Genomic DNA, 10,300 nt, shown 5'->3' with positions numbered 1-10,300 from the left:
ACCAGAGGTTGACTTAGTGTATCTTTCTCTAGTACTCTCTACCTTATTTTTTTAAAGATGGCCTATCATCAAAACTAGAGTTTACCGTTACATTCAGATGTATCGGTCCACAATCATCTGTCTGTTTCTGTCCTGAAGTTTTAGGAATATGCTACCATGCCTGGCATTTATATGCATTCAGAGAGCCAGACTCAGGCCCCTAGAATTGTGTAGCAAGCACTTTACTAGCAAACCCTGCCCCCATCACATTTATCATCCAACTTAAGGTCTCCCATTTATCGCCATTTCTCACTTATGCTCAACTCCCAGGCACAGTTAACCCCTAAACCGCCACCTTGTCCCGCCTCCCCTGAGCCACTGAATCTGACTGGAAGTTACAAGCGTGGTCACTGCTTCAAGTGTCCAGATGTTCGACTTAAGGCCACGAATATCCAGTGGGCCCTCGACTCCTCTCAGCCAAGCCAACCCACTCTTTCCTCAGTGTCCTTAATTTGCCCTTGGATAGACAGCAGTAGAAAAGCCATTTGTAGCTTGTCTAAAGCTGGATACCTTTGGGAGTGAACAGCATCTCCATTGAGAGTTTTAGCAGGGAGGACCGCAGACTAAGTCTATGTGGTTCCAGGCAAATCGCATCTCCTATCTGGCACCTCTTCTTTTTGGCTTCCATGAGATAATTTCATGGAGAATATAGAAAGGAGCACACGTAGCTCTAACCTGCCAACCGACTCCCGCTGTAGACCTTTTTTTGTCCTCCCAGGTGACGGTGTGTTAGTGGCCTGTGGCGACCATCACACTTGGCAATAAATGCAACGGCTGAAGCTGGTAAACGTTATTCTCCGCATTCTGGAGATTTGAAGGCTAAATCAAGGCGGCAGCAGGGCCATACTCCTTCCCAAAGCTTTGGGGAAGAACTCCTCTTCACCTCTTCCACGTCTCTGGTGGCTACTGGCATTCCTTGCTCACAGATGTATCACTTCTATCTCTGCTGCCACATGTCTCCGGTCTATGCACCACCATCTCCCTGTTCTCTTATTAGAAAGCTAATGGCTCAGTGGGTAAAAGCAGTTTTTTTTTTTTTTTTTTTTTTTTGTGCCAAATCTGACAGCCTGAGTTCAATAGCCAGAATCTACATGATAGTAGGACAAAAAACAAAACAAAACAACAAAAAAACCCAACTTCTAGAAGTTGTCTTCTGAACTTCACACATACTCTATAGTCTAGGTACACCCCACCCCCAACAAATAAATGTAATACTAATTTTGAAAAGACACGTTAATATTGTCAGGTACCTTTCTAATCCTTATGACCCGTCTGTCTTAGTCACTGTTCTGTTGCTATGTCCAAGGCAACTCTCATGAAAGAATTTAGTTGGGAGCTTGCTTACACCTCACAGGTTTAGTCCATTATCATCATGGTGGGGAGCATGCAGGCAGGTGCCGGAGCTATGTTGTTACATCCTGATCATAGGTGGGGAGGGAGGGAGAGAGAGAGAGACAGAGAGAGAGACAGAGACATACACACAGAGAGAGACAGAGAGAGAGAGACAGACAGAGAGAGACAGAGACAGAGCGTAACATTGGTTTTTGAAACCTTAAAGCCCACCAGTGACACATTTCCTCCAACAAGGCACACTTCTTAATCTTTTCAAAGAGTTTTAATCCCTGGTGACAAAATATTCAAATAGATGAGCCTATTGGAGTCATTCTATGCAAACAACCACACTCCACACCCTGTCTCCAATGAGTTTGTTGCCATATCGTAATGTATAAGTGCATTCAGTCCAACTTCAAATGCCCCCAGAGTCTGAGTCTCAACACTGTTTAAAAGTCCAAAGTTTAAAGGCTCTTCTGAGACTCATGGGGTTTTCTTAACTGTAAGACCCTGTAAAATCGAAAAGAAGAGAATCAGGTCACATACTTCCAATATTTATTCTGCAAGAATAAATGTTACTACTCCAAAAGGAAAGAAAGAAAGAAAGGGAAGACAGTGAGGAAGCGCTGGATCAAAGCAAGACTGAAACCATCAGGGCAAACTCCAAATTGTGCATCTCCACGTCTGATGTGGAAGTGCTCTTCAGATCTCCAGCTCCTTCCAGCTCTGTTGACTGCTGCACACTTCTCTCTCTTGGGCTGTTTCCACTCCCTGTTAGCAGTTTTCCTCAGCAGGAAATCCCCACAATCCCAGCATCCCCAACATCTGGGGTCTCTTATACAATCCATACATCACTTCCATGTCTTCACATGATGGCCTCTTTAGGTCTCCATGCAGGGACAACCCCTGACATATGCTTGACCTCAGTGACTTTTCTTAGCTGCAGAGGGAGATTCCACATCCCCTTTCTTGTGTTCTTGATTATAAAGCCAGAACCATGTGAGCAAACCTGCCAAGTGCTGCTGCTTGCTAAGACTGGAACATAGTCTCCTTGTTAACTACATTTGCCTCAGCTTTGTGTTATTGTTGGTTTCCTTCAATGATTAAGTGTGTCTTTAATTCCTTTTCACAAGTTGGAAGCCTAGGTAGGTAGAATCTTGCTCTGAGGTTACTACTCCCTCCCTGCCTCCCTCCCCCTCTTTGCAGTCTGGGTCCTTTATTTCTCTTTGTACATTAGGCCATGAATTCTTCTCTGGGTGGCACAGGCTGGCACTTCAGCTGAACCCAGGTGCCCTCCTCTTTGACTTCCTTTTTCATCTGATCGTTTTCCTTCACCCGCTGCTGTCTCGTCTCTTCGAGTGCTTGATGTGCTCAATCCGCACGTTGATCCTCTTGGTCAGAATCTTGCCCCTAACTTGCTTGTTTACAGTGATGTCCATTGTAGACTCTCCCAGTTTTGCTGTGGTAACGCTTATGGGGCATTCCGTTTTAAACATGCCCATTACCTTGATGGCTACAGTATCACCCTTCGTGTAGGTTTGTTCGTATGTGACCAAAGGAACAACTCCATGTTTCCTAAAAGGCCTAGAGTACATATACTGAGTGCCTCTCCTCTTTCCCTTTGTGTTCGTCATTTTGGTGAGTAACTAGAAGATGGTGCCGCAGCCAAAAGCCAGGCTTTTCTTTAAATGTTCTGTCTCCTTGAGCACTGGATTTAGCCCACTGCACTCCCTGCTGCTCTTTTCCTTGCCAAACTGTACATTTTGTATTTTTTTCCTTGCTCAGCTTGCTTCTTTTTTCTATAGACCTTCATAACAGTGGATACTAATAACCACATGACAGAGTCAATACTAGGCTGTCTTGAAATTTCCTCTGCTAATGCCATCAATGTTAAGCTCTCCAGTTTAGCCTCAAATAGCTTTGTAGCACAAGGCCAAAAAAGCAGCAACATTCTCTTTCAAAATATCACAGGATATATTTCTAGGACACTTATTAATATTCTTTCCCTCTGAAACTTCATGAGCCAGGCCATCACAGTCTACATTGCTGTTTTATTGATACTGTTATCTGTCTTCCCAATGGATCACTAAGCCCCATTTAAAGCTTTCAACTGCTTTTTAAATTCTAGGTCCTGAAGTCTACATCTTACCAATAAGCAGTACAGTCAGACTTGCAACATAAACACTCCAATCCTGGTACTAACTTTTGTCTCAGTCACTGCTCTGTTGCTACGATCATGGCAACTCTTAGGGAAAAAAGCATCTTACTGGGAGCTTGCTCACAGCTCCAGAGGTTTATTATCGTTCTTATTATCACGACAGGGGCATTTCTTCATCCTTGTAATCCTCCCAAAGAGTTCTACTCCCTAGTAACTAAGCATTCAAATATATGCGCCTACGGGGGGCCATTCTTATTCAAACCACTATGCCATCTTAACCAATTGTATCTGCCAGTGAGGCTGTGTTCTGGGGTTCCAGATAGATGTCAATTCTTGTAGCTCATAGTTCAACACCATGGAGAATGACTGTGTACTCCTCTGTCTGCCCACATCACCCTCTGAGCCTGACCTTGGTTGAACAATTAAAACCCCTCATCCTGTCTGCTGAGTGTGTGTTTACTCACACCTGCTGCATCACTTGCACTACTATACAAGCAGTCCGTGATAACGTCTGTATCCCAAACCTTCCCTCCACTCAGTTCACCCACCACCTCCTTATCCACCTGCCTGCTTGTCATCACTAAAGGACTGGAGTGAGTCACCTGTGCTTGCCACCTGCATCTTCTTGCCAAGGCCAGCCTTCTCTATCCATCCTGTTCTAGTTTCCAACTTACCTGTGTTATGTTGTCAGGTGCTGTTGACTTCTTATGCAACCACCTAGTAGCTTGTAGGCATCAGCCCTTCTCTCTCTCTCCTCCCTCCCTCCCTCCCTCCACCTCTGTCTCTCTTTTCCTCCCTCCCTCCCCCCTCTCTCTTACACACACACACACACACACACACACACACACACACACACACACACACACACATGGATCATAGATAGCAATCTGTTGGTGAGTTCCTATCTCTGTCATTCCTTCTCAGGTTCCTTTGCTACCTCCCCTCTCCCTCTCTCGGACTTTAATGCTCGAGAGCTTTGATTTTATCCCAAGCCCCCTTCCCCTCCAGGTCCCTGCTCAATCTCTCAGTGACTGAGATGTCTGCTTTTCTGGCATTCTTACTATGCCCACAAACGTTTCCACACACATCCAATGCTTCTTCCTTCTCTCTACTAGGAAGTCTGCTGCTCATCTCTACACTGACCAGAGGTGTTGGTTTCTTCCTGCCTGGTCTTGTTGCCATCTAGAAATGATGTCCCAGTGTCCCCATCTTAGTAAACACCACCTCTATGTACCCAGATGCTCACATCAAATTTTAGAATTTCTCTTCTTCCTTCACACCCCAAATATCAGCCATATTTCTTCATTGTTGACAGTTTCTTCCATAGTCCTTATCCCTTGGACCTCACACATGCCCAGCAATACCTTTTCCTTCAGAGTCAAGGTTGGGGTCACGCCACGTCACTTCATTTATTCACCTCCCTCCATTGCTCTCTTCCTCAAACCTTGCCCCTTTCTTTGATCTGTTTCTCATGTGGTTTGTCTCGCTGCTCACATGCCACCATCTTAGAGGAGTCTCCTCCATGCACGTTAAGAAAACCAGCAACGCTTTTGTCCCTGCACAGCCATCTTGGCTCCCGTCTTTCTCTTTACACAGCTTCCTTGGTCTTTGGGTTCTTATCCCTACTTGGAATAAGAGCACATTGGCCGAATTTTCAGCTTATTGGTTTTTAATTGGTTTGTTACTGTCGGTAGTTTTCATTGTATGCTAAGCATCACAAGGGCAGGACATTTTTTGTTTAGCATTAATAATGCCTACTACGTTGTAGCTATCACATAAGACTTAATTCACCTCATCTGTCCTTGTCATTGTGTAGGTAAAACCTCTTAAAGTTAACACTGAAAATCAAGTTTAATTAACAGTGTTTCTGTATATCTTGACAATAATATTTATTTTGAAATCCGATTGACTGCCCCATTTTTAGGAGTTCTGAACCTTTATGGACATTACTGAGACATATTTCAAGCTTGAAATGAGTTAAAAGTACTTGTCACAGGCATATAATGGGTGCCATTCCAGCCCTTATTAGTGACAGGCGCTTTGTGAATAGCAGCACATTTAATTCTCAAAACATATCAGTGGACTATCTGCCAATTTATAAATGAATGTGATGGTTTTAAAACCTGGACTTTTTTTTTTTTTTTTTTTTGATAAGTCTTTTAAAAGGTAGAGTCTACCTCTTGAATTTGACTTGACTTGGTGGCCAAGTTCCAAAGAGCAAGCTCCAATGGGCATGGCCGTGCTTGGTGACCAGGGTGAGATCTCCAAACTTTGGGCCTTCCTCCTTGTACTCCAGAAGCCTGACTCTTAGTTTCCTCCTCTTTGTCTGGCCACACCAGTCATGTCAGTAGCAACATCAGGTAGCCCTCCTAGCGGTGGCAGGGACATCATATGGGCGACTGTCCCCTGCTCTGAATGTCGAGTTGGATTGATTTGTTTGTTTGTTTCCAGTTGCTGTGACAAAATGGTCCAACAACATTAAGTTAATTATTTTAGCTTCAAGTTCAAGAAACAGTCCATCATGGGGACAAAGTCAAGACAACAGCAGCTTGAATTAGATGCTCATGTTATGCCCCGAATCAGAAGAGACAAATCAATGCATGCATGTTATCACTTAGCTTGTTTTGGACATTTTTGTACATCCTAGCATCCCTTGCCCAGAGAGTGGACCTGTCCATGATCAAAATGGGTCTCTCCATAGCAACGAACACAAACAAGATTATTCCCCATAGGCGTACCCAGAGGCCCATCTTCTAGATAACTCTAGATTGTGTCAAGTTGACAGTTAAACACCGATTTGTTACAGGGATAAAGATGAAGATGGTGTCAGGGCAGTTGAACAGCCACAGGGAGTGATCCCTGTACGAAAGTTTCAGCTTCCTGCCAGCATCCACGTGGGAGGCCATCTTGGAGGCAGGTCTTCCAGACCCATTTAAGCCTCCAGAATGGCATAGCTACCTTTTTGACTGGAATCTCCTCAGAGACCCGAGCCAGAACCACCAGACCCATGCCCTGTGAGGTGAGAGAACACTACCAGGTGATAAACAGAAAGCTTATTTCAACAAGGAAGCAGCAATCTTGTGTTGAGCCGTTAGAGTTGGGGAAAATTCAGTATACTGGGATAATTCACGTACAGAGTACCTCTAGATATGAAAGGACCCAGAGATGATGAGCCTTACACCAGAAACCCAGCCAACCGTGATGATTTAAGTCAGAAAGCCAGTGTGCTTTCTTTAAGTCCTCATCTCAACCATGGCGCAGAGGGCAACGAGGTACCTTACACTGGAAAGACAGTATGTTTTCTGTTAGAGCAGTGGGGCTAATCTCTCCGTGGCTGGTAAACTGGCTGGTTTTGCTGTATTGTAAGCTCACACTGGGCAGCCACCTCCTTCCCATTTTCCCTTCTGTCCTAGATGTGTAACAGTATACTGGGAGCATCAGCCTCCCCATCCATCTCCCTACTGTATCTCTGCATTCCTTTGTGCTCATCCCCCCTTTCAGCCTGGTCATTTATGATTAAACCACCAATCGTCACGCCCGTCTCCCTCTCGAGACTGTCTTGTGACTTACATCTGGCCAATCATATTGTACCACCAGCGTTTGACCACAATGACTGGACCAAACACACCATGCACCGGGTTATGAGCCAATCAGTGACGTTCCTTGGGATTTATAATTACCCTGTGAGGTGACAGGAGCTGCCAGGGGGCCAGCACAATGCTTAATTTTCAACAAGGAAACGGCAGCCGGCAGAGAGTATAGGAGAGTGGTAGAGGCCACTCCTACCCCATTCGACCTTGATGCCCGACAGTCTCAAAAGTGACTCCATCCATTCTGAATCTGCTCGAGTCAAGCCAAGAGGTTCTTCTTGTCAGTGGGTATCTCCGAGTTTTCTTTCATGTCTCCTTGAGCAGTGTACGGTTAGTATGAAGGGTCTACCTTAGCCTGTGGGACATGGGGACACTCTCTCACTTCCCATGTGTCATCTGAAGAATCTGGACAGCACTGTCCAAAGACCCCTTTCCCCTTTCCTCTCAGGAAGCATCTGTCCTTCCTGGAAGCCAGCATGGTCTGGGGAGATCAACTCAACATAAAATAGCGTAGTGATGGGTAGGTAGGTGGGTGGTTGAGCCACAGTTCTAAACCTCAGTCATCTGTCCACCCTTTCTTTCCTTAGCTGCTCACCCCTCCCCCAGTCCTTGATTCGAACACATCCTGTTAGTCACCAGGTCCTGTTGATCTGGATGAAGTGCTTGGTGGAAGAGGGTGAAGCAGCCTTAAAGAACGTTAGATACTTCTTCACTGGGGGCATCCGGCAAGTTCAGTTTTACATCTTTATTTTGATTTGGTCAAGGATCACTGCATCTCCCTGCCTCTCAGCTCAACCAACTAGTTAGAGCTCTCAGGTTCCTTGTAGGCATCCCTCTTGTTTCCACATGCTCTGAGTGGCGTGAGTGTCGTGGCTCACCACCCTGCAAGGTGGCAAACTTCTTAGTGTTGAAGACCCTCCATGGGCTAATGGGCATTCACCATCCAACGCTTACTGTGGGATCTCATTATCTCTCCTTTTACAGAACTGCATGCAACCCACAAATGGAAGCCCAGTTCCTTCTCTGTGACTTCCCAAGGTTCTTGTCCTGTTGTCAATAAAATACCCGGAGCATGCTGCTCCCCAGCCGATACCCATGTCTGTGAATCCTGCAAACCAGTCTAAATTGGGGATTTTCAAATCTCATTCTCATTCCCTGGGAGAAGTTGATCAGAACCAAGTTTAAGATATATGCCCCTCCTCTTAGCCCCAAGTTCTGATCATGTTTTTAAATTTGGCTTAGCATATGAAACCCACTTTCTCTCTTTCCCTCCCCATTCCAAATCGCACTCTTGGATGACGATTTGAACTGAGGCTTGTGCAGGTTTGTTTTGCTACCTATGGACTGAGAGGTACTTATTTATTAGTCGTATTATTTAGAACCAGTTAGGAAGAGGGAATGAACCCAAGGGCTGTGCCAATCCCTACCGCTTCTAAACTGAATTGACTCTTCTGTTTCTTTCTGTACCACCACCATTTTCTCCCCACTATCTTAATGCTGGGTTCTCACTTGAAACTGGAAACGCGACTTGCTGTTTCGACACAGTCCAGCAAGCTTCACTCTCTAGGATCTCTCTCCAGCAGCAACTGTGGTAAAAGTTTGTGGCAGTCAGATAAGTCCTTGTCATCTCCCTCTCCAGGAGGAGAGGCCAGGGGTCAGATTAAGACATAACTTAGTCTTCCCGAGTTCCCTGGGGATGGACAGGCCGAAACACCACAGGTACCGGATCCTCCACGGCCACCCGTTTAGAAAGGGCAGCAGGCAAACAGCAAATGATCAAAGGAGGATATGGTTTATATTCGTTATACATTTGGCTTGAAAAAAAAAAAAAAGAGAAAAGACAAGGTGGACAAACGTTTGGAGCACGAGTCTCTTGTGTCCCCCTCCAATGTCACAACTCTCTGTCCAGGTTCTGAGAGAGTTGTACTATTTTAAAAGGAGAAACCTGTAGGTACAAAGGTGACCATACACACAGGATTTTTTTTTTTTAAGAAAGAGGTAACTTTTTAGAAAGAGTATGGAGGTAGTAACTCTACCTTCATAGCTCAGCAGTAGTGGGAACTCCTGTTGAGACACTGAAGGAGCCCTTCCTTTCCTCTCTTCCCTTAGTGCACCTCTCCTCTTCCCTCTGGGATTCAAAGTCCAGAGTGGGCAGGGTCTCACTGGTGGCTGCAGACACTTGCAGTTGGGTGGACTTTGGGAAATGTTTGTTGATTAACTGAATGACTGGATAGTGGGGCAAGAGGGCTGCTGAGGGAAGGCCATGCTGGTCCTGAACACTTGGCAGGGTTTAGTGGTGACTGCCACTGTCCTGGCTCTCCATGGAGCCCGTGGACCGGCCACTTCCTCTCTCCTCTCCTTGAAAACCCATCCTGGAAGCAAGAGCCCCTCAGCTCCGAGGGGCCAGTTCTCTTAAGATTGTGCCCAGTCCCCTCCCTGGGAAAGAGAAGAGTGGAGGTATCCCTGGAGTAAGAGGCAGGACTGCAGAGGGACTCTCTTGCCTGAGACCTGCAGGTTGATACCTGCCTGCTGGCCGCCCCTTCGCAGCCCAGGCAGGTCATTCCGGGTGGGCACCTGGCCCGGTACTCTGGGGGCCTCGCGGCTGCGCGCGCGGCCGGGCTCGGGAACGGTACCCGGGCTCGGCCCTCGGTGGCCGCCGCCCCCTCCGCCCCGGGGGCCGGGCCGGGCTCCAGGGAGGCGGGGACTCGCCCAGTGGCAGCAGCGTCCGGGCGGGCGGCGGGCGCGGGGCGGCTTCCTGCAGGCGGCGCCGGGGCGAGCCGAGCGCTACAGTCACCGGCCTTGGGACACGGGGGCCCGGGCGCTCAGGGGGCCGCGTCCAAACCTCAGGGCGCGCTGCGCAGCCGTCGGTCGCCCCTGCTCGCGTGTCGCCGCGACTGCCGCGGCCGCCGCCGGTTACGCCAGCCCCGCCGCCGCCCGCTCCGATTCTGCGCACAGGCGGCCCCCAAGCCTGTCATTCTGCAAAAACACAGTTTACTCAACACGCGGCACACACTCGCGCGCACACACACACACACATTCACACACAGACACGCGCGCGCGCACGCAAACACACACACCACACACACTTATACACACGCACGCACACACGCGCTCACGCGCGCGCGCAACCCGGGCCCCCCGCGCGCACACGCACGGGAGCGCGCGAGCGAGCAAGACGCGC

General features: G+C 47.6%; 1 protein-coding gene across 1 annotated transcript; it reads right to left on the bottom strand.

The window, feature by feature from the left end:
• Nucleotides 1-2,702: 2,702 nt before the first annotated feature.
• LOC308436283 (large ribosomal subunit protein eL21-like) lies at nt 2,703-3,005 on the bottom strand (the record flags this gene model as incomplete). The annotated part of the gene is made up of 1 exon (XM_080937145.1): nt 2,703-3,005. The coding sequence occupies one exon, from the start codon at nt 3,003-3,005 to the stop codon at nt 2,703-2,705; it is 303 nt and encodes a 100-aa protein (XP_080793271.1).
• Between the last annotated feature and the right edge of the window lie 7,295 nt (nt 3,006-10,300).

This window comes from Micromys minutus (assembly GCF_963924665.1).
Source record: "Micromys minutus genome assembly, chromosome: 24".
Taxonomy (NCBI): domain Eukaryota; kingdom Metazoa; phylum Chordata; class Mammalia; order Rodentia; family Muridae; genus Micromys; species Micromys minutus.
The sequence above is the reverse complement of the archived record's forward strand: the minus strand, read 5'-3'. Positions and strand labels throughout refer to the sequence as shown.